The sequence below is a fragment of the Leptonotus elevatus genome, chromosome 21 (assembly GCF_054856555.1).
Source record: "Leptonotus elevatus isolate MCC_2025b chromosome 21, RoL_Lele_1.0, whole genome shotgun sequence".
NCBI lineage: Eukaryota > Metazoa > Chordata > Actinopteri > Syngnathiformes > Syngnathidae > Leptonotus > Leptonotus elevatus.
The window spans coordinates 10,507,360-10,534,335 of NC_141259.1; the positions used below are offsets into that span (position 1 = coordinate 10,507,360).

General features: G+C 41.1%; 4 protein-coding genes and 1 long non-coding RNA gene across 9 annotated transcripts; 1 reads left to right on the forward strand and 4 right to left on the reverse strand.

Annotated features, from left to right (window-relative positions):
* The first annotated feature begins 1,117 nt into the window (after window positions 1-1,117).
* On the forward strand, window positions 1,118-7,235 carry LOC147155822 (uncharacterized). The gene is made up of 4 exons (XR_015092200.1): window positions 1,118-1,211; window positions 1,526-1,594; window positions 4,474-4,714; window positions 6,185-7,235. It is a non-coding gene; the product is annotated as an uncharacterized LOC147155822 (long non-coding RNA).
* On the reverse strand, window positions 2,042-5,766 carry bdh1 (3-hydroxybutyrate dehydrogenase, type 1). The gene is made up of 5 exons (XM_086066522.1): window positions 5,548-5,766; window positions 4,861-4,971; window positions 4,465-4,606; window positions 4,241-4,393; window positions 2,042-2,958 (listed from the first exon to the last, which is right to left on the reverse strand). Exons 1-5 carry the CDS (start codon window positions 5,758-5,760, stop codon window positions 2,492-2,494), a joined length of 1,086 nt encoding a protein of 361 aa, XP_085922648.1. The 5' UTR covers window positions 5,761-5,766; the 3' UTR covers window positions 2,042-2,491.
* LOC147155824 (clusterin-associated protein 1-like) lies at window positions 5,835-9,649 on the reverse strand. Of its 3 annotated transcripts, XM_086066519.1 has the most exons (12): window positions 9,329-9,649; window positions 9,131-9,242; window positions 8,744-8,828; window positions 8,482-8,661; window positions 8,090-8,185; window positions 7,914-7,997; window positions 7,693-7,826; window positions 7,372-7,510; window positions 6,859-6,916; window positions 6,669-6,767; window positions 6,429-6,469; window positions 5,835-6,301 (listed from the first exon to the last, which is right to left on the reverse strand). In XM_086066519.1, the coding sequence occupies exons 1-12, from the start codon at window positions 9,348-9,350 to the stop codon at window positions 6,155-6,157; spliced, it is 1,197 nt and encodes a 398-aa protein (XP_085922645.1). In that variant the 5' UTR covers window positions 9,351-9,649; the 3' UTR covers window positions 5,835-6,154. The 3 variants fall into 3 exon arrangements, with proteins under 3 accessions (XP_085922645.1, XP_085922647.1, XP_085922646.1); XM_086066521.1 differs by lacking the exon at window positions 9,131-9,242; XM_086066520.1 differs by lacking the exon at window positions 8,090-8,185.
* A 497-nt stretch (window positions 9,650-10,146) lies between these two features.
* On the reverse strand, window positions 10,147-19,636 carry gyg1b (glycogenin 1b). Of its 3 annotated transcripts, none has more exons than XM_086065676.1 (8): window positions 19,454-19,636; window positions 17,978-18,113; window positions 17,734-17,908; window positions 17,480-17,642; window positions 12,738-12,864; window positions 11,710-11,914; window positions 11,532-11,567; window positions 10,147-11,376 (listed from the first exon to the last, which is right to left on the reverse strand). In XM_086065676.1, the coding sequence occupies exons 1-8, from the start codon at window positions 19,458-19,460 to the stop codon at window positions 11,194-11,196; spliced, it is 1,032 nt and encodes a 343-aa protein (XP_085921802.1). In that variant the 5' UTR covers window positions 19,461-19,636; the 3' UTR covers window positions 10,147-11,193. The 3 variants fall into 3 exon arrangements, with proteins under 3 accessions (XP_085921802.1, XP_085921801.1, XP_085921803.1); XM_086065675.1 differs by having other exon boundaries at window positions 11,532-11,598; window positions 11,708-11,914; XM_086065677.1 differs by lacking the exon at window positions 11,532-11,567 and having other exon boundaries at window positions 19,454-19,633.
* A 1,383-nt stretch (window positions 19,637-21,019) lies between these two features.
* Window positions 21,020-26,936, reverse strand: cpb1 (carboxypeptidase B1 (tissue)). Its single transcript, XM_086065673.1, has 11 exons — window positions 26,845-26,936; window positions 26,258-26,333; window positions 26,065-26,189; window positions 25,472-25,571; window positions 25,280-25,381; window positions 25,091-25,195; window positions 24,914-25,024; window positions 24,753-24,843; window positions 23,515-23,717; window positions 21,674-21,758; window positions 21,020-21,399 (listed from the first exon to the last, which is right to left on the reverse strand). Exons 1-11 carry the CDS (start codon window positions 26,907-26,909, stop codon window positions 21,212-21,214), a joined length of 1,251 nt encoding a protein of 416 aa, XP_085921799.1. The 5' UTR covers window positions 26,910-26,936; the 3' UTR covers window positions 21,020-21,211.
* Between the last annotated feature and the right edge of the window lie 40 nt (window positions 26,937-26,976).

Genomic DNA, 26,976 nt, shown 5'->3' on the forward strand with positions numbered 1-26,976 from the left:
GGACTTTAGAATGTAGTTGTAACTTGTCCACCTCTGCTTTAAAGCTTTGCATGTTACATGCAATGAGTTATCGGGATGTTCATTGTCAACTTTTTTTTTTTTGTTTGCCCCTCCCACACCCACGTGCATAAAATGCCCTTTGTGTGTAGTCTTCAAGTGTCCTTACATAGCAACCGTAAGTGAATGCCTACATGTACAGTTAAGAGAAATAATACATGGAGACATACATATGTAATGTGATGTAATCATGGCCGGAGCACCTGAAGTGTCATTTGTTAATTATCATTCATTTTTTTAATGCTTTTTTTTTTTAAGCAGTGCAGCCTCATACAGTAGATGTAAATGTCGGTATTCAAATACAAGAATGACAGAATCTCCCTGCTTTTTAGATTTGAGTAGAACAGCTGTAGCTTTTGTCTCTGCCCCAATGGAGGCCACATGAGCGGCTGTACAGAACACAAAACTCCTTAAAAAACTTTGGAAGTCACTTGAGACAAATATTCTAAACAAGTGACCCGTGTTAACGTTGGTGCTTTTGTGCTGCTTACATTTTATTTCACCCCCCCCCCCCCCCGTCCCCCCTGTGTGTGTGAGAGAGTGAAGCAAACAGATCCACGCTGATGTGGAATGGTAAGAAGGCAGTGCTGTGAAATTTATTGTCATGCTCTTAATGCTGTTTTTAACGGAGGAGAGGTCATCTTCAGGTGTTATAACTTAGAAGAGTTTATTAGTGTTTCAAAGATGTAATAAACAATATAAAACAGCCATGTAGCCTTATTGTTTTAATTTGCCCTGACATCCAAATATACCAACATATTGTGAAGCAAGCATCAGCTGACCTGTTTAAATATAAAGTATTTGTTATGGCCAAGGCCTTTATTTGTTGACTTTCTATAACAAATCAAATATTTCCAATAAAGAAATTAAATGAAGGGCTTTTCTATTCATAACCAATTTCAAAGATTTACAAAATAGTAGAAAGTCATTCATCCAGTTGAGTAGACAAGGTTTTGTTTTGAAATATCTGCACTTGTCACCGATGTATTATTTATTTATTTAGTCCACTGCTTCCGGCTTTTTCACCGTTGAGAACGCTGATTGGTGCCGGCTTCAACGCCGCGACATTTAAACAATATGGCGGCCACCAAAATGTTTGATGGACGCAATGTAAATTTCCGAAACAATCGACAGCAGCACCTGAACGCCTCAAGGTAAATTATGCAGTCATGGCCAGCGTAGACGAGCACTTAACTAATATGCCTGCTGTGTCAGTTTTGGGCCCCTCAATGGACATACTCTCATGCTAAGGATTTAGTCTTTAGTGTTTGGGTTTCACTTGAGTGCTACCATTGGACCTGGCCTTGTATCAATGAAATGATGGTTAAAGAGTAAACTCTAGTGGACGATGAGTGGTTTACAGTCACTCGTCCATTTTTAGTTTTCAATTCATTTATTGCTAATTTACTAAATTCTTATGCAATATATGGTTTTATACGTATTTATGAAATGATTGGCGTCTATGCAGTTGTAAAGGGGATTCTTGGTTTGCGTCACGACGGGGTTCCATTGCCACGTTGAAGACTGGGATTCGAAGGTACGTCGTAACCTCCTCTAACGCACTAGAGAAGTTATATCGTTTTTGTAAATATATGAGCATTACTGTTATGTCAAACATATAAAACAAATCAAATGCAAATTAACTAGTAAACTGACAATATCATGATGCTAAGTTGCTAACCCTGATACAATCATACACACTGAATTCAACATGCAAATCTAATTTAAACTTGTATCTTGTTTTCCCTTTTCTTCCTTCTATCTAATTGTGTATTCATTCTGCAATTTAATTATTTGTGATGCTACAGCGCCACCCGGTGGCAATTTGAATCCATATTTTGATTCATGTAATCCATTGTTGGGTTTCCCTTTTTCCTACCCCACTTTATGTAAGCTACAGACAAACCAGCAGGGTCTGCCCTTATCTATCTGGTTCTGGTTGGCGGTCATTGTGGACTACACACAAAAACAAAGACACAAACAGTAAAATCAAAATATATATTTTTTCAACAGATCACAGCAGTTTTTACCTATAAGTACATTCCTGCTGGTACAATACATTAAAAGGTTGCTCTGATTTTTTTTTATCTACAACATGGAGCCCCAGATGGAAATATACTCATTCGTAGCCACAGAGTAACTGTGGCTCATTCTGGGTATGATTGGATTTTTATTTTAGGCTGGGCATGAGCCACCAAAATATTGTGATTTCGATTGGAGGGCACTATTTGTGCACAGTTATTTTGTGGCCAAAACTAGTACAATGGTACATTGACTTACAAGTGCCCCAATTTATGAGTTTTTGTGGATTAAAAAACATTGCTTTTTCCTTTTTTCGGGTGCAATATACTTTTTCCAAGCAATTGAAATTTAAGGCTTGATCGGTGAAAGTCTTCAAGCGCTAAGGAATAGAGCAAAGATGGAATGTTGCCAGTTAGAAGTACAGCAGGTCGGACAGTGCGGCAGGAAGGTGCGTCATCAACTGCATTCGGATCCACCAGTGAGGTTCCATGTTGTTATACCTGACGTACGGACGCTTGGACGTAACGGCGTCCGCAATGTCATCCAAAACGGGACTCGGGTCCTTCTGTCCACCCTTGCACTGTGAACGCGTCAGCGCCGTGATCTGATCGAAGCGGGCTTTGCCGTAATCCTCCCTGATGTCCCGCGGGGCCTCGGCCCACAGTTTGTTGGCCGTGTTGAACAAGGCGTCGCGGCTCAGGATGCCCGTGGCGGCGGCGAAGTTCCCCGGCTCGACGATGCACACTTTGATGCCCCAGGACTTCATCTCGTAGCGGAGGCAGTCGGAGAACGCTTCCACGCCGTACTTGGACACGCAGATGGGCGACTGCGCGATATTTCCCATCCGGCCGTGCAAGCCAGACACGTTTACGACACGACCTGCGAGGGAAATGCATATTTTAGATTTTCTTTTAGATGAAAGCTACATTTGAAATTCAAATACCTTTTTACACTGGCTGTACAGGGGCCCTGTGGTTACGGCGGTACTAGTAAATTGTTTGTTTTTCATACAAATATTTACTGCATTTGCCAACGTCAGCTGGGATATGAAGGCAAGACAAGAAATAATTGTATGAAAAACACCAAATAGTTCCAAATAAAACACAATAGTAAAGCCTTGGGGGTCCAAAGTTGAGCTGTCTTAAGATAATTACTCCTGCCAAGAATGCGGCCTGCAGCTTCACAAGTGAGTCATTTGTTGGCACCCTAATAGCAGCAAACCACACGGAACAGTCTGAGCATGACGTGTACTGTAGATTCCAAACCGTAGGAAAGCAAAGTGACACAACCTTGTCATTTGCAGTGATTGTGCCATTCATACAAACGGCGTAGCTAGCATATATGGAGGACAAAAACTGCCAAAATTAAAAAATATCTTGACTTAATAAAAGTGAAAATAAAAACCGACAAAATATAATTCAAAATTTCTAAATTCAGTGTAAAAAAATAAAAAAATAATCCATTCTTTAAAAAGGAAAGAAGGGACAGAAAGAAGTGAAACTTAATAAGTATAATAATATATACAATTAAAAGAAATATAAATGGAAATAAAAACAACAATATATATATATATATATCCCTAAATAAATAAAAGTAAAAATAAATATAAATGGAAATAAAACAACAAATATATATATCCCTAAATAAATACAAGTAAAAATAAATAAAAAACAAGATTAAAAAATTAATAAGATAAAAAAAAGTTGAAATAAATGCAAAAATATATATATTTAATAATAATTGCAACAGCGGAGCCCAACCCAAGACACGCTTAGAACCGTCCCCTCATTTGAATAACATTTCGACCTGACAGAGCGCCTGCAGCATGAAATAAATAAATGTGAGAGCAGAGCGTTTTTATTTATTGATTGATATTTAATTCTATTCAAATATTTATTTTTGTATTTCAATATTTATTTGTATATTTCTTTTTTGAGTCTCGTTATATACTTTTGTTTTTATTTCCATTTATATTTATTTTTTGCATTTAATTTTTTACATGTTTTTATTTGACCTTTTATTCATTCATTTATTTATTTAGTCTTTTTTTTTTTAATTTTGGCAGTTTTGGTCCTCCATAGGCATAAGCCTCTTAAAAATAGTCCCCTCGATGACCGCAAAGCCGAACCTGGCGTTCTTGACTGGACTTGTTGCCCCTTACCTTTGGCCCGGCGAATGAGCGGCAGAAGCGCTTTGGTGACCCGGATGGTGCCCCACAAGTTGACTTCGGAAACCTCTTTGTAAGCTTCCATGGAGGTGAACTCCACCCCTCCGAACGCGGACACGCCAGCATTGTTGACCAGCGCCCACAGACCTCGACGACGGAGCGGGACACAATAAGTTACAAGACAAGCAAAGATGTCTGCTGACCACCGATTGTTCTACCTCTCTCAGAGTCCTCCAGGTTGTCTCGGACGAACCGGGCGGCGCTGTTCACCTGCTCGTCACTGCACACGTCCAGCTGGACCACCTTCATGCGCTCTGAGTGGAACTCCTCCAGGACCTTGGCACCCTCCCCACCTTTATCCTGCAAAAAAACGATCCTCCATTTTGTAGCTCGTCATGTCAAAAGACCAGACATGCTACATGTGGTCACTGCCACACTTGGCCACAATGAAGAGAGACTACAGGGGCCGTAAGGATTCAAATTACGTTGTGAACCATTGCTTGATGCTCCTGTACAAGTTCTTCTCTGAAGCGTTTATTGAAACTGATGCAGATGAGGTTACTGTAATTCTAAATTGCATTTTCCCGAACCTCGTGCAGTTGAGTGCCACACACCTTAAGCAGGCATCCCGCAAAGACTGTGAAGCCAAGTTTGTGCAGATGTTGAGCGAGAGCCAGACCAAAGTTGCTGTCACAACCTGTAATGAACACCGCTTTGCCCGTTGCCTGCACCAAAAGAAAAAACAATGTAGTGCCGATGTACTTTATTCCTTAAGGCACTGGTTCTCAAACTGGGTTCCCAGGATCTCCAGGGGTCTGTGAGCCACGCCTTAGCAGTCCGTAAACTACGTGCTTATCTACTGTGTGGTGCACCAATAAAACAAACATACTCAAGGACCAATTAGACCTCCTTATTTTAATTAAAACAAACATTTACAAGAACAATGAAAAAACATACTGTCATACAAATAGGGATTAGGGACTGAGCCCTGTAGCAAATTAGCAAAAACATGCTGGTAATTGACTCAATGACTCCCTACAATTTTTTTTTTTTTTTTAATCCTTGACATCAGTTACTACTTTATTGTAAGGCAGGGCATTGGCGCCATCTTGGGGCATTTTAAGGTGTTACAGCTGAGAACTAAAAAAAAAAAACGTAAATTCTCCATATTTTTACTTAAATAAAAAAACACTATCGTATATTGTATTACATTTCCCCCATTGAAAATAGTAAGTACATTTAATTTATACTCCGTATCTCGATGATGTTGCTCGTGATGCGTTCACGGCCCCACTAATTACCTTCACCAGTCCTCGGGGGATCCGAGGTGTCGCGACGTACAGGACCAAGAGAAAATAGCAGACCACCACGCACTCGCTAACGCTCGCCCCCGGCACTCCCAGCAGCCCCGTGGCGGCGTTCAGCAGGGCCGGCAGCCCGAACCCCAGTGACAGTGTCACGAACGCGGAGAAGGAGACGAGAAGGCACACTCGGAGCGCAGGCAGCGGCGCCATCTTAGCCGAATGCTGCCTTTACGTTCCGGGCACGCCTCTCGGTTGACAGCGTTTAATAAGATGTACTTGTTAGATTATCAATATAGAATAACAATTTTATTCACTTGCTCATTGCTGGTCAGATGTCAATACTGTCACTAAGATCAATTAGCGAGAATTCTTGAAACTATTGTCGGCGAAACCGGAAGTGTATCTGACTAAAGCATCTTCCTTCGTGTCAGGTTCATTTGCGTTACTTCGTCCATTGCACATTTAAAACGTTGAGTCTTCTTTTTTTTCATGGGTATTATTTTAAAATGTCTATAACGGGGACCTCATAAAATTAAAAATGATATTTTTCGTTCAAACACTTTTTCGGGTAAGCACAATTCGACTACCATGGTGAGATCTGAATTCAAAAGTCATCATCACTCTTCTCCAGCAGATGGCGTTTCAAGACTCCCCTGGAAGTGCTTGACACCCTTGCCTCTGGAACCTTCAAAAAGCCATCATATCCCAGGCCCTCATCTTCTTCGTCTTCATCTCTCTCACTGTCCTCTGACTGAAAGGTAGAATTACACACAGAAAAAAATAAATAATTACACACAGCTTGTCAACCTCTTTCCATGTCTAGGGTGTATTTACAAACTAAAGAAAATAATGCACGTTCAATATTTCTATCGATTTACCTCATCACTGTCAACACCCAGCATTTTTCCAATGGCTGTTCCTAAGTGAAACAAAACATAAATACACCGAACCCAATCTATGTAGATATTGGGAGTCATAATCTGTGTAATGGGTTATGCATTTTGTGGCTCCTATTTTTAGCAGGCCACATTTAGCAATAAACAAAATGAAAATGTACAATTATGACATTTTGGACTAATATGAAACAGTAGTTCTGGCATCTGGATCAATTTGTTTACCTGCTACAATATCGTTTAGAGGGAGCTGTGGATGAGACGTTTGACACTCATCAGTGTCTCCATCTAGGCTTTTGTCCTCAACAGTGTCCTCTTCATCATCTGCAAAACACAAAAACACATCGAGTGCCACAAGTTATCAGCACCACTAAGTAAACGTGAGCTATATACGTTTTGAAGCTGCGTTTCTCACTTGAACTAACAGATTCCCCACAATTCTCCTTCACTTGCTGCATGATCCTCTTTCTTTCCTGCAGGCATACAGACACTTTACGAAAGCCAAATGAATAGGTCTCTTTATTGTCTGTTTTTATCCACCTAAGTTAAAGTATTTTCAGTCTCATTCTAAGTAGATTGTTGACTGCTTTAAGAAGTCTCTTGCCGTGGTTATCCTTCAGTTGTCAAAACATCATTGTTGAACACGTCCCCTCATTTCTTTGTCATGTTTAATATAACGATCATTTGTCAAGTTAATGTACATAAAGAAACATGTCTCATAAGCTTTACCTGAAACCTGCCTGTGGCCCCAAAAAAGGTTGGAAATGGTTTAGACAACTTATAAATATGGTTGGAAGGAACATTTAATATCCTCTTTGCAGGTGATTTAAGGAATGGTTACATTTAATGAGCAACATTTTGTTGATAATGTTTGACTAAACCAAAATAATAAATAAAACATTAAAAAAATCCCCTTTACTTCACGCACCTCAAACATCTTCTCTTGTTTGATCTGTTTTTCCTGCTGGCACTCGAGGTAATAAAAGTTAGCAAAGTTTTCCACTTGCAACTTGTATTGCTCCTCCAGCTTCTCCTCGATCTTCTCATATTCATCCATGAATAATGGCCTGAGAGATGGAAAGGAGCATTAAGTCTTGTTTACGATTTCCCTGAGAATGATGATGCCGTTCAAACAAAAGGTTAAAGTCATCCTAGTTGCTCTGTGTGGTAGTTTTTCACCATATTCCATGTCGTTATAATATTTTAGTTCATTTTTTCCCTCCCGTTCGTAGTAAAATTGTACACAAACCTGACACTCTGCAGTGTCTGGAGTCTCCTCTGATTCATCTCCAACTGCCAGTGTTTCTTTTCTTTCTTGGCATCCAGACTGGCAACATCAGAAACAACATTCTTCATCATGACTTTAGTCTTCTCCACATTTTCCTTCATAAAAGGACAAAAAAAATGTAGGCTGCAATACGAAGGAAATGATTGAACATGATAAATAAATATGTCAAAATGGATACAAACCAAGACCTCCTTGATGGCATGTCTCATGGCTTTTTCTGTCTCACTGATCTCCAGAGGTCTCGCAATGGCAGCCGTTCTCAGTTTCTAAAGAGGAACACAAATGTTTGAGTGTAATTTTACTGAGAACTCCAGATATCAATTCAAAAAAACCTTGGCCAGTGAATATTTTCTCTCACTCTTAGGTCCACCTCCTTTCCTAATAAATCATACAGAGACGCTCCTTTTGACGTGGCCTCGGATGCTAGCTGCCGAGCTGCTTTCAGATCCGAAATCTCGGAAAAATAAAGGAATGAAAAATGACACAGACTGAGGACGTTCAAAATATAGTTCAAATGTGAGGTACTGTTGAATCCATGTTGAAAAGAAGTTTCCAACTTATAGGTGTAACCACCAGTTGAGTCTAACACAAGCGAAATAGAGAACAGAAATTTAGGAGTGGGTTTTTCACCCCGACATCCTTTTAAAATCCTTTCTACCTAAGATAGAAGTTCAAACTATTCGCTTTAGTGCCATGTTTTCTCCCCAAAAATGTGAACGTGACTCTAAATGAAACAATAAATGTTCTCACTCGAGTTCCCAGTTCAAACTTGAATTTGGTGTTTTCCTCCTCCACGCTGTCCTCCAGGGCCATCTGCTTGGTCTTCATTGCATTGTAGAGCACTGAAGTGATCTTTAACATCTCTTTCACTGCATAACCGTCAGCCTGGTAAAGGCGCTTGGTGTTCATTTTGATGTGAGCTTTGGTCGCCTGTTGCATGAAGAGATGCTTATTGTTTTTTCATAGGAAAAAGGACTTGAGTTTTATTTTTTTTTTTAACTTAATATGTCACCATGAACTGAGCCACAGTCTTGATAAGGAATATTCTGTCCGACTCTGTGTTCATGTCAGTTGCAAGTTCCATCTGGGGTTCATAACTACATTAGAGAGGAGAAAGGAGTACATCGTGTCATGTGTTAACATACAGTAATACTGTATAATCATATGTATACCACGGGATACGTGGAATGATGGACAGAATAACTTTATAGTCCTACAATAAGGGGCAATATGGATTCTGTCAGCAGTAATAGTGGATACAGAAAATTACAATATTAATACTGTATAGCATATTTAATGACTTATTATGTTACATAAACCATGATTGACATTCCATGTTTTCCAAAATATGTATAAAACATCTCATTAGTCGAATGAATATAGATTTTTGTAAACATACCATTTAGCAAGCCATATTAGGATTTCTGTAACTAGTGTAAAGTTGGGCGTTCGGAAGTTTTCCACAGATATCAAGCGAGGAAACCCCAACGCTCTCATCATCTCTGTGAAATCTATCAAAGAAATCATTTCAACAGTAAGCTTGAAATTAACACTTAAAAATAAAATACAACTCCAACGTAGCATAATGAGTACTTACTTTGCAAGTCCCTGAAAGACATCCTGCAAATGAGCAGTGAATTACGAAGCTTATTAAGGGTGCTCAAATAAAAACAATCAACCAAAAAGCTTTAGGAAAATACACACAACCATCCATGCATTTTCAATACAAATATGCACGTTAAATGACCCGTTTCTAAGACCACAAAGACGCGTTTCTCTTTGGCTTTGTGATCTTTCTTTTTTCTCGCCGTCTTTTTCATTCCCTTTCTGGCATTGCAAACCTATCTTGCACTTCGCTACGACGACGACGACAACGACGACAGAGCGCGACTGCAAAGCCTTTGTTTACGTTCGCGTTGCCGCCAACAGGTTCGTCACACCCACAATGTGGTAATATAGCATATATGGCCTACGTAGCAGCAGTCGTTCATCGATGTAGTGTGACGTAATGCGCAGTAGTTAACGAGCGCAATAATAGTCTGTTGATCTGGGATACAAGTCATGCAAAAATTGACATTACATATTGATTCGACTTGTACTGTACAGCCATTTTAACTTTACAAACATAGAACAATTTAACTATTTGCATCATGAGGATTTAGGGAAAAAATGCCCCCCCCCCCCCCCCCCCCCCCGCAAACGTGGGCAATTATTATAAAAGGCTGACGTTATACAATTTTTAATCTAAAAAAAAAAATTCTGTATCATGAAAACATATGTTCGTCATATTCTAAATATATTAGTTTCGATCATGGATAATGCGCTACTTGTTTCAGATTTTTCTTAAATGCTGTTTATGACTTATACAAACAATAATAAGCAAAAATAACAGAAAAAAACAGGTGAGTGCTAATATCAGAAGCATACAGATTTATTGTTTAAATAATACAAAGATACGGTAAACCATAAACGTACAGTAGTAACAAGTGCAATGATAATGATAGTGTACTTCTCTAGTATACAAGTCATGTCAAACATTTCGAAGGAAGTTTCATTCACAATTACTCCGAGTAGCTCATCATAGTTAAAATCGTTAAAATAAACACACTTGAGCAAATTTCAATTTTAAAAAGTTATTTTTATTTTTTTGAATTAATACTTCCGGATGAAAGATATTGTCACACATCCTGGTCAAGTAAAATGTCGAAATGTACAGCATAGCACGCCTATGCTCCACGAGGCTTCCAGAAGTACTGTAGACGTTTGATCCATTTTGTTCAACAGACCTTGTGAAAATGCTCACTCATTTTTTTTTAAATAAAAAGGCAAAAATGAAAATATACAGATAAATGTTATATGTTGTGAGCAAAACGTATAGTAGGAAAGGCTTTCGTCACCTTTCGATGCAATAACCTATGGCAGCATGTAGCAAGCAAAACATAATTATGGCAGAACAAAAAACATTTAACTGCTATCTTTGGAGAGTGGCAAGGTAAGGCTGGTGGATTATATTTATACAGGTGCATCGCAACTAATTACAATATGGTAAATATTCAAGTAGTTCGATTGAAAAAGTGAAACTGGTATATGACAGATGCACTACACATGGAGTGAACAATTCCATGATTTATTATTTTGATGATTATGGTGTACAATGAACAAAAACCTCAAAGTTTACTTTCAAGAAATTACAAAATAGTAGGGCAATCTCCTGCATATTTGCAGTGCACTTTTCACAAATTCACCAAATCTGCATCAATTTATTTAAGTATATTTCCTCGGCAACAAGATGGCAAACGGAAACGGAGCACAAAATATGCGCGGGTTCACTATTACAAGTTTCACTTTTTGAATCCAACTAATGAAATAAATGCACTCCTTCTATCATATTCTACTGAACTGAGGTGTACCTGCACTGTGTATGTGTTGTGGTAGTGTAAGTGCATCCCTCCACTCCCCCTCTCATTTGAGAAAAGTGTCGAGCTTCCTCTTGATATTGTCAAAGGAGTCCGTTCCCATGTAGTCCGCCTGGCCTTGCTCCCATTTCTGCTTGCGCTGCTCGGAAGACGGCTGCTGCTGCTGTTGCTGCTGCGGCGGCGACAGGTGGACCGCTGCGGCCATAGACGCCAGGCTCTCCTCCATGGCCTGAGGAAACCAGTGAAAACAACTCAAATTAGTCCAAACTAAAACACCGCGTATAAAAAAAGAAGAAGAAAGTAATCAGCGTAAATGAATGCCGCAGAAGCTCTTGTGTGAAGTCGCAGTTAAGCCAACAAACTTGTGTTGAGCGTCTTCCATACCTGTGCGCTCCCAAAAGTATTGTCACTGTAGGGGAACTTTACGGGAAAGACAGGGACATCATCCACCACCAAAAATACACAACAACAATCATATTTACATCAACTGTCATGATTTAAAAAAAAAAAAAAAGAAAAAAAAAAGCACATCACAATCCAAACTTGTAGACGGTGTAGTTACCTCCGCGACGCCTTCCGAGATGAAGGGCTGGTCTCCGTATTGCTCCTGTAGCATAGGCACCACGCTGGTGGAGTATAAGGCCCACCAGTCAAGGAGGAAGGAAGGGTGCGCGCCACCGGAAACACCTTTGGTTTTGGCGTCCAAGCCGCGGCTCCAAGGTTTGGTCTTCCCCAGGAAGTGGACCACCTTGGCATTGAGGCCATAACTGAAATGAGACCAGGCGAAGTAAAATACAGTATACGACTCCTTGTAATATTATTCTTTAAAATGTTGTCTTTTAAATGAATATGGCGGTCCAATACTAAAATTTTTTCCTCAAATAAGATTTTTTAAATCGGAAATATAGAACTCAGAAATGTACGACTGAAACAAGACCAGCATTTTGTGGAGTCGGTCAATGTGGAGTGGCGTCGCTGTTCTATGAGCACAATTTCCTTGCCTTGTCAGGATGTTCATTGGCCACAGCTCTGCTCAACTGACAAGTGGCGACGGGTAAAAACACGTTCACCATTCCCGCTATGGCGGGTGAAAACATCTTCATCGTTCCCACTAAGTTGCCAAGAAAAACAAACCTCAAGCTTGTCAATGAGCTTTGTGTCTGAAGGGGGGATTTTACGGCCACAGGGACAGAAAGAGTGAACGCACAATGAACTGGCTGAGTGGTAAACATAAAAGGTCTTTAAATAAACGGCTCTATTTGGGGATTTGCTATCAGCTGTTGGGGTGGGAAACCCTATCCGGCGTTGCAGGCGTCCCACTACTCATCTTGCTCTGAACTCCATGTCAGCATGTGATTACGAGAGCTCGTGGCTTGCTTGTGCGTCGTCACAGCTTACGCAGATTCTTTGCTGTAGTACGATTTTATATTTTCCTACGCCACAACTTTAAAAATAAGCCAGTGCCCCACGCCTCTTTCCACTATGGAGCCAATGAGGGCGACGACCCAGGACTTTTACTCGCAACATTTATCCAACCCTGCCCACTCTAAGTATTCAAGGCACCCGCACCAATATGTCAGTGTGACTTACTGCTTGAAGGCTGGTAGGTACGTATAAATGGCGATGCTGCTGAGGTTGTAGATGAAGGGGAGATGTTTTGAAATGTCGGCCGTGGCCCAGTCGCTGAAGAAGCCGTTCAGAACCCCTTGGTCTCCCCCTGAAACAGATAAGACATTAGGTCATTGGGACATTGTCCCACAATTGAAATTGTATTTAGATTCCAGAGAGATGACATTAAAACAAGTACAGGGATGGGATCTTTGTGTGGTTGGTGAGAAGTATCTTAGATTATATTCAAAATAATTGGGACGTAAAGCAGGTAATGGAGAAATGTTGTGAATGTGATGTGGTGTCTGGACTGGGGGGTAATCAGTCCAGTTTTGGTGAGTAGTAGGTTAGTAGACATTGTAGTCACTGATGATAATATTGGTGCTGACTTCGATGCAGGCAGTGTGGGTTCAATTTCCACTCTGCGACTACAGTGAGCGTGAATTGATATTTTGGGCTAGTTGTAAAAAAATAAAAATGCTTGAAAAATACTTCCAGGCCACACTGTAAACCCAAACAGGCGTACGAACACATCATTTATAAGGCTGTGAAAGTCAAATGTTGGTAGTTAGTTGATAAATTAAACATTTTGAGTGTATATTTCACACACAATTTTTTAAAAATATTTCACATACTATGAGTTGAGAAATCCAAAACTTTTATTTTATGTCACCTCAATTAACTCATTTACTCCCAGCCATTTTCACTGAAGCAACCCCCTTCGCTCCCGGCTGTTTTACTAGATTTTGACTGATTTTGCAAGGCCCACTGAATATTGTGTTCTATTGCTATAAAAACATGGAACATACTAAACGAAAGATTAGAGTATCTCTTTTCATCAGGAGAAAAAAAAAGTATATTTGTATCTGTCTCCGTTTTGCAGCAATTAGCATTAGAATATAGCTAAGTTTCAACATTATTCACAAACCCGTTGAAAACATATTGATCTCTGGTTGATCTCTTATACTCTGCTGCCACCCGCTGGCCGTTATTGTAATAACTACCATTGCTTCATGCATTCTCTTCAGTTCAGCGGCTGCATGAAAGCTTTATGTATGCTATAGCAAAACAAAAAAAAAGACACGCACACACATAACAATCGTATAAATACATCTTTGGGAGTATGGTAATATTGAAAATAGAACGTATTTATACGTTTTTTGAAGCAAATGAGTTAAATTACAATTTTGTAATTTGACTGTTATGTCCAGGAAGAGAAGAGTTTCTTCAGAACATTATTACAGCAATTTCAGTTATGTGATTTTGACACTCTGGACATAAAAAGAACATTTCTATTTTTACTATGCTATCTTGCATAAATGCACCCTAAACTTAAAAACGCGCAGTAGCGAGAAAATCACGTTCTAATATACAGTTACGTGTGGCCTATATTGCTAGTTCTCACAGTTGCTGTCCAGAGCTTACAGTATGTATCACATGAGCATTACAGTTGACACCCAACCCTCTTCTTCACCGTGGCAAATATCAAAGATCAATGTGTTGCTTTAAATAGAGAGGCCTGCTTCCTTAGGGCTCGCCATAAATTTATTTAAATGGGGGTTTGACAATGACGGATCGCCTGCTGTTGGGACAACGAGCCCCCCCGTCAAAATACGTGTAAGAACTGGATTGCTTGATAGCTGATATCACAATTGGCAAACATCATACTGTAAAACTTGGAAGCGACATTTCTGTCCAAGTGAGTGATTAAACTTCAAACTTTCAGTTTCCACCCACTCCTGAGGGCAACATTGCTTAGCAGGTAGCGTGCGGAGCCTTTATCTGAGGGTTTTTTGTCTATTGCATCTTGAAAATGACAAACAATCAGCCTAAAGTGAAAACATCAGAGTGGGTGCACCCTGGATTTTTGATTAGTTTTTACCGTTCTTCACGGTTTAATTGCATCCACGATGTTTCATGAGTCATTTTCCTTCATAAAAAACAAAAACACATTTACACTCAAAGCATCTGTTAAATGCCAAGGGGGGTGCGTCACACACTTTTAAAGATTATAATGGCTGTAATGTCTTCTTTTGTTAATTGCCCCTTACCCCATTATAGTAGCGGTATACAACATCCCGTCGTGAAATATTCTGCAAATAATGCTTGTAAGTCATCAAGCGAGGAAGGTCGTTAGCTGCGGCGTCTTAATTGACTTGCGTTGCTTTAGAAAAGTTTGAAGCGCATCGTTTCATCCCTCATTTGGTTTATGGCAATGACACCTAATGCAGTTTACCGCGTCCTTTTTTTCAACAAAATAACATTATCCCTCAAGGGATGGAAATAATTCAGGTAATGCACCGGCGCTGCTTTGCTGATATTCGCAGTCAACTTTAAGCGCATGGCTGATGAACTATTTTCTTCATTAACGTTCCTTTCTAAGTCTGTACATGATGTCCCAGAGTGGCGGGCTGGCCAGCCACTAAGCTCCACTCACAGCTGACTCGGCTTACATTTAATGCAATGTGGAAGAGAGTTTAAGGAGCGTCTTGGTTCATGTTGTGTTTCTTATTCAGAGTAGGTTCCATTACAAAATTCTGTTTTTATATTATATTAATATTGAACTCAATCACTCCGTTCCCGACTGTTTTACTGGATTTTGACTGATTTTGCAAGTCCCACAGAATATTGTGTTCTATTGCTATAAAAACATGGAACCTTATCAGAAAAAAAGTATATTTGTATCTGTTTCCGTTTTGCAGCAATTAGCATTTGAATATAGTTAAGTTGCATCGTTATTCACATTCCTGTTGAAAATACTGGCAAAAAAAAAGAAGCTTGTTGCAACATGGCCCTGGCTGATCTCTTATACTCTGCTACCACCTGCTTTTTTTAAAGTAATAACTGCCATTGCTTTAATCCACCTCATGTCAGAAGGGGTGGGTGGTTATTTTCCTTTAATATACATACAGTCTCGGTCTTGTCTCCGTCTTGGCGCCCAAAAGTCTTGGTCAGTTCTCGGTCTGGATATAGTATTGGTCTCGGTTAGTGTGGTCTTGACTAGAACACTATTATCACGGATATGATATAAACCCCACTGTGAAGGGAAGCGGAGTCCTTATAAAAACTCACATTTGAGACTAACGTGAGGTACACAGTCAAATTTGAGCAATCGATGTCAGCAAAGCCCAGATTTTTGGGACGTCTCTAAATGGATTATCCTGAGTTGTGGGGTGTGTTAAGATTTCCAACTCGATCTGCTCGGAAAATTAGGGTTGAAAATTGTAAATGTTAAACCTGTAACCAATATCAACACCAAGTTTGGCTGAGCCACGGACCCATTCTGTGTGGTATGTAATTTTTTTTTTAATTGGTTATGTTAATTCTCTTTGTTTTGAATGACTAGTGGATGTCTGGTATGTACTGATTGGTGTCCTGCCATTTTATTGTCTTATATCAATGTCCATTTGGAGCCGGGCATGCAGGGACAGGATGCACTGGATTCCAACGCTATCTCCGTGATTTTTTTTTATAAATATCATTCATAATCTGTAGCGTGATGGATAGCTTAAGTGTCATCCTGACTAAAAGGTCAAAACAGCTTCCAGTCATGCCTGCCTGTTGAACAACAGTTTGAACTTTTTGGTGCACTGACGGTGGATGCAAGGTATACAGCCTCCAGGTGCTGATCCCTGCAATAAACCTGACAGCTGACCCGAGGCCAAACTGTGACGATCGCAAGTCATTTATGGTACACCGGCGCTAGATTGTTTGTCTGAAAGTGAGCGTCCCTTAGCAAGCACCTGTGAATAACTTCAACCGGTGGTGAGTTAAGGGAAGCCTTGTCAGCGAGACAGCAGGCTTGTTAAGGGCCTTGCATGGGGAGAAACAATAACTTGTTAACATAAAAGTGGGATTTTTTTTTAAACATTTTGCCTTTTACTACCACTTGCTGTTAACTGAAAATGACATTATAGTGCCCAAGGGCTCAGGTACCTGTTTTCTGTATTTGATCATTGCAAGCTGAGCCCTTAGACACTGTGATGTCACTTTCAGTCAACAGCAAGTAGCAGAATACTATGTAAATCATATTCCACAAACGCAACATTTTTCAAAATACCATGTTTAGACTAGTGGGGGCACCTAGAACATATTGTAAAGCAAAATTTTCACTTGACTTCCCCTTTACGCCTGTTTTCTTCTAATAGCCATTGTTGCCAAACCAAGTTTCCACTTTGCTAATGTGTTTGTTTGTGCTATGAATCATTTAAATGCAGTACGATGTTCCGTTTGTCAATAATAGTCCTATTTATAGAAAGGCAGTTAGTAAACTGGGGATTGCTTCAGAGTACGGCTGCCCTCCGGACTGATTTAGATTCATCCAAGTAGAGCGGAACCTCTAAAGTCAAAAGTCACTGAGGTCGTACCATTTGGAATTTGAAGAAAAATATGTCTTTGCGTAGCATAATTTGGAGTTTGAACTGCCGTCATCCAGGACGTCTTAACTCTGGGTGTATGTTTTGCTCTTTCTTTGCTATTTCTAAACCGAGGACCCCCTGTAACGTGTTTATGAAGGTGACAGCGTGTCTCTGGAACATAGTCAACTTCCAGCTCCGTCCGAAACAAGAGACAACAAACCCAAGTGTGGTCTGATGTCTGCATCATATAGACAAAAAGATGCATTCATTTTATCTACTTAAACCCCCTCAAATTTCTAAATATAAACAACCTAGGAAGTTTTTTTCCCCCCCTTGACTTGCACAAAATGTGCGTGCTTGGCTTACCGTCAAAGCTGCCGTGTTCTGTGCAGTACTGGAGCAATTTGTCATAAGTCTCCACAGACGGACGAAAAACAAACACGCCAGAGTTGAAGCAGTCAGGCCAGCCAGGATCGGGGGCAGCAGACAGTTCTTCTCTGTCAAAGAGCTCGTCTATATTGGACAGCACCTGAGGCGTGCACAAACAGAGGCGGAAAAACACGCTCACACACCTTTTTTTTGATTTAGCGCGGTTATTTGACATGCCCTCGTGGTCTCACCAGAGTGTCTGCGTCCATGAAGACACACTTAGAGTAATGTGTGAGGGTCCAGCAGTGGAGTTTCGTGAAGGTGACGCCCAATTCGGGCCTCTTCAATAGCGCCAGGTGGGCCACGTCGCCGCTGTCTAGCACGTCAACCAGCCGAACCTCGTCGAAGATCCTCCTCAGCACGGACCTGATGGTTTTTGAAGTGTCAAACAACAACACGGGACTGCTGCTTTGGATGGGAATGGAGCTTCCTTACTGGCAAGGTTCCGACACCTGGGGCCCGATGAGGGCTGCCAGCTTTTTGGAGGTTTTGTGGCGGCGCAGGGACTGGCCCAGAACCATGGCTCCCTTCGCATAGCTGTCATTGGTAGCCAATGTCACAAAAGCTTGGTCTGTGGACGAGGAAGAGACAGAATTTGAGTTGTTTTACAATTCCCAGCGCAACGGGTGATATTTAGATATTTATATTTATCCCTCCATCCAACCAACTTTGTTTTTACCAACACTAATGTTTTTTTATGTTGAAATGATGCACTGCAGGCTATGAGGAGAAATGTTTGGCCAGGCCTCCATTCTCCCGCACCCCCTTTTCTATTGGTGCTATTGAGATTCATATGATCAACTTTTAAAACATTTCCCTTGAGTTTTAATAATATTACAACATTAATAATAATAAGACATTAAAATATATTTTTCCATCTTCTTTCCAAAGAGAGCTTGACTATGATTATGACATGTTTAAGCCAGATTTAGATGACATATTATGTTCATCAACCTATATATAAGTGGTCGCCACAGCAAGTCATTGCGCATGATTTGTTTGGCACAGTTTTTATGCCAGATGCCCTTCCTGACGCAACCCACCCATTTTATATCCGGGCTTAGGACCAGATGAGGCTGGGTAAAACAATACCAGACAATACTAAGCATCAATAATTCATACTGCTGACCAGTGTCCTCCCTCGCCTCCAGGGATGTCCCCTGCCTTAGCCAGGACATTCCGCATCCATTTTGGTTGATGAAAGTGATGTCATCACAACACAAGCTAACATAGAAATTCACAAAAAGGTCCTCATATGTTGCTGTTATTTGTACAGGTAGAATTGGATTAAAAGAGGATTTAAACTAAATTGAACATTAGTAGTTGACACTGCCTGACTGTATGTCAATTGTCATCCGTGTTTAGTAGTCATGGCGACTCGATGTAATGCCATATATATAAAGCAACACAAGCTAACATGCTAACAAAAACAGTATTAAACAGAATGTCATCACTCGTGGCAGTAAATAATACACTGTCAGAGGAACTCGAGAATGGATGGGAAAATAATGTCACTTGTTGCTGTAAATTTTAATTATGCAAAATAAAGTAACGTAACAAGATGAGACTGAGCGTTAATTAATTGTTGGACGTCACTGCGCGGTACAGCACGAGCGATGACGTCACATTACCAACAGAAGGCCAAGCTCAATGCTTATATTAACCGAAAAGAGATGACTTAAAAGCTGTGCACACAAACAAGTTGGACGTTGACGTGACTGGACGACACGCTGCTATTGTCACAACATGTGCTGTATAACTCGCGCTACGTCATTCCGTTGACATTTTAACGTGTCAACTCACCGCTGTGGTTTTATCTTACAACCTTTTCCACGCTACAAGTCTCAGTTCTCGCCCCTTAGGCAATATCGCGGTATTTGGAGGAAAAGTCGTGTTCCGTCGTCCCCCTACCTGTCATGACTGAAGGAAGAAAGTCCAAGCTACGTTGTCGTAGCTTCGTGGACGCGTCCACCACCACCACCACGCATACGCACACACGCGCACACGCACACACGCGCACACGCACACACACTCAAGGCAGCGTTGGCGTAGAAACGAAAAGGAGCGACTAAAGTATAGCGAGGTGTATTTATAGCAGCGGGACAGTGGTCAGAGTCATGTGACTGAGGGGGGCTGTGTCCAGTCAAGTGTCAACACACATACGCACACACTCCAGGCAGTGTGTGAAGAGGAGTGCGTGCGCACGTGGCATAAGCCATTAGTATGCTCTGTCAATAGTTTTAATACACAATATTTGCTTTGGACTGAGATATTAATTTAAGGAAGGATGGAAGCAGCTGGTGTTTCCTTCCACCCGCCATTATTTCCTTATCCCTTCCTTAAGTGGCAGTTTATTGTCCTAACCAGGTCAACAAACAGGACTTGAAACCCTAATTTGAAACTTGATTAAAACGCTAATGTTGGTTTGAAACCATGATTGGACTACAAACTAGAACTCCGGGCTAGAAATCTGAATATGTTGGAAACCCTACTTTGAAAACCTAACCCGTATTTTAAACCCTCGACTTGCTTGAAACCGTGGACTCTATTCCTGTCTTGAAACCTTACTTTGAATTTAAACTCCAAACCCGCCATGAAAGTTTAACAATGAACCCCTATCAGAACAAACACTTTCTCTTCAATAATTGGAGCGTACCGCAAACAAAATACTATAACAACAAATGACATATTTAGGACACAAACACACTTTTTCTAAATGTTTTTTTTTCTTTGCTCGATGCCGCTCTAACTTAGAAGAGGTCATCTCAATGTCATTTCAAGCAACTCTGTTCATTATAAATATAATGGCTATATATAATGCTCTAGCGCCATCTTGTGGACAGTGAGCCATAGATTAGTGAGCGTTTCCCCAGTCTTTATTTTTATTTATTGCCAAGGTCCAGGCATATAAGTAAGAACATCGCGGCAAATCATGACACATTTCACAAAAAGTATATATACTGGAATAATGACGATGTCTTCTGAAAATTTTTACCCTCTATTGTTAATTTGGGCCTGCTTAGTTAAACACACTTTGAGTATAAGTAGGCCTATATGATAACCTTATTTTATTCATCATTCTGTTGTATGAATGGCAATCGGTTAATACATAGGTTAACTGTACAGAACATTTGATTAATCTGCCTGTCATTAAATTCTATTGTTGGCAAATATTTTTATTTAATTTATTTTTTACATTTGAAGTTGATATAATGGAGTGAATTTATTTGCTATTTGGCACTTTATTGTTAATGTTGCTGTTGCAGTATTTTAAGTGAGTTTAGTGTTAAGTGAGTAAAATATATTTCAAAAAGTAACATTCAAAAACAATTCATTTTTAAATTGAATGCAGTGGAGCCATTGTTTTTTACTCGCTATACATTAGTGTTTTATTCCAAAAAAAAAATTCCCCCCTCCCATCAGACAAAGCAGCAGACACTCTATTATCATACACGCATAAAGCTTTGATTCAGCACGTGGGAATGGATCATTGATTTTATTGTTCGCCATCATCTTGACATTCTGTCAAGCACAGCAAGGAAACATGGCGGGTGGTGACCGTTCCCATGGATACGGGGCTGGAGATGGCGGAGAGGTTGCCAGGGGCCAGGGGGGAAGCTGGAGAACCAGTTGGCGGGGGTCCTCGGCTTCTGTGTTACCCCGCTCCTTTTAATAGAGGTTCTTTTGCACATAGGCAGCGATGTACTTGACGGCCAGCATGGTCTCCTCGCACGTGGGCTTGATCTGAGACTCGGGCAGCAGGAAGCCGTAACGACCGGTGTCACGCAACTCGAAGGTGAAGGAGTATTTCACACCCAGGTCGTAGGCCCAGTCGTCGGAGCCTCCGGCGGCGGGGTCTGAGGGTTCGTAAGCGTGGGAGGGTTAATCGAAAGAGATGCCGTATTCGCCTGCGGGATGCTAAACAATTTGAGTCCCGCAACAAGGCCTGAAGCTGCGCACAGGAAGAGAGAGACGAGCTTTGTATGCAGGGGAGAAGCTAAGTTTAGCTTGGGATGTGAGTGAGTCTTTGCATGCAATTTTCACCTTAGGAGGTAGCATAAAAGCCATATGCTCAACCTTGCACAATAGATAAGCTAAACGAAACCGTCAAGCCTTTCACATTTTACTCACAGATGGTTGCTGCACCAGGTCCACTTGTATAGCGGGTTCCATACAGACCTCGAAGAGCAGCAGAAGCTCCCTGAGCAATCTTCATCTGCAATGTGGAGGATTAAAATGTCATGAGTCTACTTGTCTTTTGCATTATTTATAGCTGTTATGCTACCTGTCATTATAGACTAGGAGGTTTAAGGACGGTCTCGTCATGCCATGTTTTGAAGTTACAAATGGTGTACGGTCTAAGAATAAAACAAACGGACTTCATGAATATAGATACATTTTGATGACATAATGGTTTGAACCCGAACTTGAAAACATCGTCAACGTTTAAAGTAAAACTGCATTGGTATAAGTTAGTGATAGAAGTTAGTGACGGAATGTTTAGACTTGTGTACAAATTGAAATGGCATATGCCCGGTGGTGCTATTCAATTATTATTTTTCTCCATTTTACCTCAAGAGACTGGTCCACAATTTAGAGGGAACAGCCTATTAATCAATGTTCAATAAAGAGAGCAAACTGAACCAATAAACATCAGTGGTAGAGCTACGTGGTAGCCAAGGGTGGTCAGGAATTGGGCTGGGCCGACGGGCCCAAGTCAAAAGGCCACACTCTAAAAACAGCTGGGTCAAAAATAACCCAAATATTGGGTCAATTTGAGCTAACTTTGAGTCAAGAAATGTGCCTTTTAGTGGAAAAACAACGCATGAATATTGGTCAGTTCCCTTACTCGGGTCAAAAAATTGGGTCATTTTGTATAAAACAACCCAGAAAGTTGGGTCAAATTGATACATGCTTCGAATTGGGTGGTGGTGGGAGTAGCACTAGCTGGTGGACAAATACAAATCTAAATCGGCAATTTACTGCTTTACTTATTCTTTTTTTATTTGATAGTTTTATATTTACGCTCTTAACTCATTCACCCACAGCCATTTTCACTGAAGCAACCCTTTTCGCTCCCGGCTGTCTTACTGGATTTTGACAGATTTTGCAAGGCCCACAGAATATTGTGTTCTATTGCTATAAAAACATGGAACCTACCAATTTTTTTTGCAGCAATTAGCATTAGAATATAGCTAAGTTGCATCATTATTCACAAATCTGTTTCAAACAGTGGGGGAAAGAGCTGGTTGATCTCTTATACTCTGCTGCCACCTGCTGGCCGTTTTTGTCAAGCATTCTTTTCAGTTCAGAGGCTGCATCCAAGCCTTTTGTATGCTCTAGCATAAAAAACATAAACATATAAATACGTCTTTGGGAGCATGGCGATATTAAAAACAATTTTTTTTTTAAATATGTTTTTGGGAGCAAATTAGTTAAAGTGTTTTTTTGTTTTTTTTTACACAGATAATGATAGACTACGGTGGGTTCTAACATCAGGTTAGTGTTAGGAGCGGAACTCCATTAAAAACCAAGGATCGAGTGTATTTGCGATAGAACTGGTAAATCAAGTCGAGTAAAAAGAACCGCTTGCCCTTCGATTTATGACTGGAATTTCTTGTTAAAATGTAAAGACTGACAAGAATCCACGAACGCCATCCAGATGATAACGGCAAAAGACACGTGTATATGCACATGCAACACATTTTTGCGGAAATTGTGACAGCGCCCGGCAGGAAATGAAATCAAGGCAAGAAATGCACACTCGGGAAATGAAATTCCTCAACTGCGAGACTTCGTTTGTTCTAGTGTCATAAATTACACGCGAGGTCGCAGAGAGATGTGCCTAGTGTGAGTGCTAGAGACCAGATGCAAGTGTTAACGAACTCCATCCTCCCAGCTGAGAAGCAAAAAAACCGGCGCGGGGATAAAAATGAAGTCTGATAACGAGGTTCCCACGAGGACATACTGACCAGCTCGCTGTGGTGCGCGGCCAGGTTGTAGGTGTACGAGTAAGGGAAGAGCAGCAGCTGCGAGTAGGAGTGGATGGTGACGTAGGCCTTGATGGCAGACTTGTTCCTGCGGATGAAGTCGGCCACGTTCTTGACCTCTATCTCGGACTCGGGTCTGTAGCCGCAGAAGGTGTCGCTGCAGGGGCTGCTTGAGGCGCCGGTGGCTGAAATGAAGACCTCGATTATTGTCTTTGGACTAGAAATTGTGTGTGAATGTGGACAGATGTGATATATGTAGCGTAGCAACATTCTCCATGGGCCGCAAGGAAGAAAGGATTAGGTGCCCTGGTGGCCATTTGTAGAAAAAAAAAGACCTTACTATACATTTTGTTTTTTTAAATACAAATTTATGAAAAATAATCAGCCTTACTACACCTTTTTTTTTTTAATTAAGAAAAAAAAAACACACCTGACTCAGGGAATTTGAGACGGTCAATTGTCATTGCTGCGCTGCTAATGTGAAGCATATGTGGTTTGTGTCAAATCTGCTGGCCCCCTGAGGGCCCCTGCTGGCTAAGGGGCCCCAAGCATTTGCCTGCCTCGCCTAATGGCAAACTGCGCCTCAAAGATATTTAAGATTGGGGGTGTCAAAATTAGTGCATTAATTTAAAGTTATTTTAATGCCACTATTTTTTACTATTTTTAATTTTTATATGCGACTGACCCTTACTTGTAAAGCCTGTATTGGGGGGGGGGGGGGGGGGGGGATTCCAGTCGCAATGCAGCAGACACATCCACATACATTTAATAATAATGCACATATTTGTAGAGACTGGGGTCAAGTTGTATTTAATTTTTTTTTTTTTAAATGTGTAGAAGTTACTTCATGTTAAAAATTAAATAGCTCTTCATATCAAAAGAAAAATGCTCTGAGCTGTCACCAACAAATCAATTCTGCCATCTAGTGGCAGAAAAATGACCAACACAAGTCAATATCACACATCTTTTTATTTTTAACTCAATTTTAGGAATTATTATTAAATTAGTGTATCGGTGACTAAACGATGCAATCATATTTCTATTAGTTTAACATTCTTTCCACTTTTTTGTTAAGAGTATGAAACTTAGAAAAAAAAATACTATACATTTTATTGTACATTTAGAACAGAAATCAAATTTGCGATTAATTGTGAGTTATCGATTGAAGTCGTGCCATTAATTACCATAAAACATTCGAATCGCCTGACACCTCTACTTACTGCACCAGCCAGCATTCCAATTCCTGTTGGGATCAGCTCCGATGCAGCTGGATCCAGACCTCCTGGAGCGAGTTTTCCTCCACATCCTATTCTAAAGAGCATACAGCGCAAACACAATCGGTCACACGCGAGCCTCGCCGCATGGCGGCGTAGTGACTTACGCGCTTGTGTGTGTAGTCGTAACCGTCAATATTGAAGACTGGAAGGACGTAGACGTCCATCTGGTTGAGCAGGCTGGTCATCTGGGAATCTTTGCCATAGGTGGACAGAGCCTGACGACACGTGAACATTTTTGAAAAACGACCCCTCGTGTGATTCTCGGGTCCTTAGGCTCGTACCTCCTTGACAAACCATTGGCAGAAAGCGGGGGAGATCCACTCTCTGGCGTGGATGCCGCAGTCCATGAAGATGGCAGGCTTGCTGGCGCTGGACTTCTTGCCGAGCTGCGATGAGAAACAAATTTCAGATGCAATCACGTTCATAACACACTCGCCGGGATCATTTGTTAGAAAAGTCTCACTGGATACCTTGAGGAGAGTCATGGTGCGTCCCTCGTAGGTTTTCCCAATCACCTGTTTGCTGATCAGACCCGAGTTTGAAGAGGAAATGGATGCAATCCATGCCTGGACCTAAAACCATTAACAGTACATCAAATATAAAACTGGATTCCTCGTTCGAGTCCTATTTCTGTGAGTGTTGGTGCAAACGCTTTCTCTTACCTTGTCCCAGCTGTTGTACTTAGTGTAGCTGTGGGTTCTGGGTGAAGCCTTGTTGTCGGCCTGGTCCTCAACAGCACCCTGCAGGTCGTCGATCAGGATGCTATCGAAACATTAAATCCCCCCACCCCCCTTCTTGTTATTCTGTTGTCCCAAAGTGTCCTTTAAGCTGTTTAATGACATCCCAGTTAGAGTTAACTGTCAAACTAAACACACGACAAAAATAATTACATCCACTGTATATTTAAATAAAAAACTGTCATTTTTAAGACATCGCTAGCCTAGTGCTAATGCTAAAAGTGAAGGGAGGGATCTCATTTAAATGCTAATGGGAAGTTAGCATCAACTTCAGGAGTGTTTTTCTTTCAAATAACGAATATTCACACACAAATGCTGTGGGAACACATAAACACAGGTAAGATAACAAATGCTTCCAAATGTATGAAAAATTCTTTATTTTAATCTAATACAATCGTATTTTTTTTCCTGCCAAAAGTCGGTATCGAAAATGCATATCGGTCGGGCCCTAACTATGAATCAGTTTTGGTGACAAAATTCACTTTTAAGCCCAAGTTTCCGCCTGGTGTCTAACTTACTCGTATCCCATGTTACTCTGCAGCAGCATGGTGTGCACCATATCCTGGTACAAGGCGGGCACGCGGACGTCCACGTCGATGTCGATGGTCACCAGCTCGGCGCTCTCGGGGCTCCAGAAGTCGAGCTGTCAAGAAGACAATGGTGGTGAGCTCTGCCTGCAGTACGCCTCGCGAAGGTACGTTTGAGGTGTACCTCAATGCTCTCTGCCAGATCCTTAATGAGGGTCACATGTTCGTCATACACCGGCTTCAGACGCAACACTCGGTCGCTTGGGGGGGGGAAGGGGGGGATGGTTAGTTACATTAGACTGGACACTAGTCATGCCAGTGCCCAGGTTCCAACCCAGAACATTAAAACTGTGGGCCAGACATGCTAACCACTTGCACCTGCTGCCGCCAGATGAGATCCAATACAAATTCTGCCTTTCCGAATACCCCAATTCTCAATTTTGGTTGGTATTGATGGCGAAATACAAGAAACAGCTCTCAGTATGGCGGAGTGCAGTTCGACGAAAACGCCAATGATCAACTGTGTCACCGTGGGGGTAAAAAAAATCTCTCGAAGATGACAACTTTCTTGTTTGTCGGAAAATTGCAATACTCTGAGTTGATGGGAGGCTAATTGAACTGGATCAGAAGCCTACGCCACCATGATGGATCTCAGGCAGTTGTCACAGTATGCGGCAGAAGCAAAGACTATGATTTGCTCAGCGTGGCTTGCATCATACCCCAAAGAGAAAAATGCAATTGTCTTTTCATCAGAAGATTGGAAAATGTTACCCGTCGAAGCGAGTGACGTCCGCCAAGGCGACGGCGACCAGTCCGAAAAGCAGGAGGATCCTCATGTTGGCAAGTGGGGATGATGTGGCCTCTGGACGGCTCTTATAAACGCGGGCTGGACCCCCCCCCAAC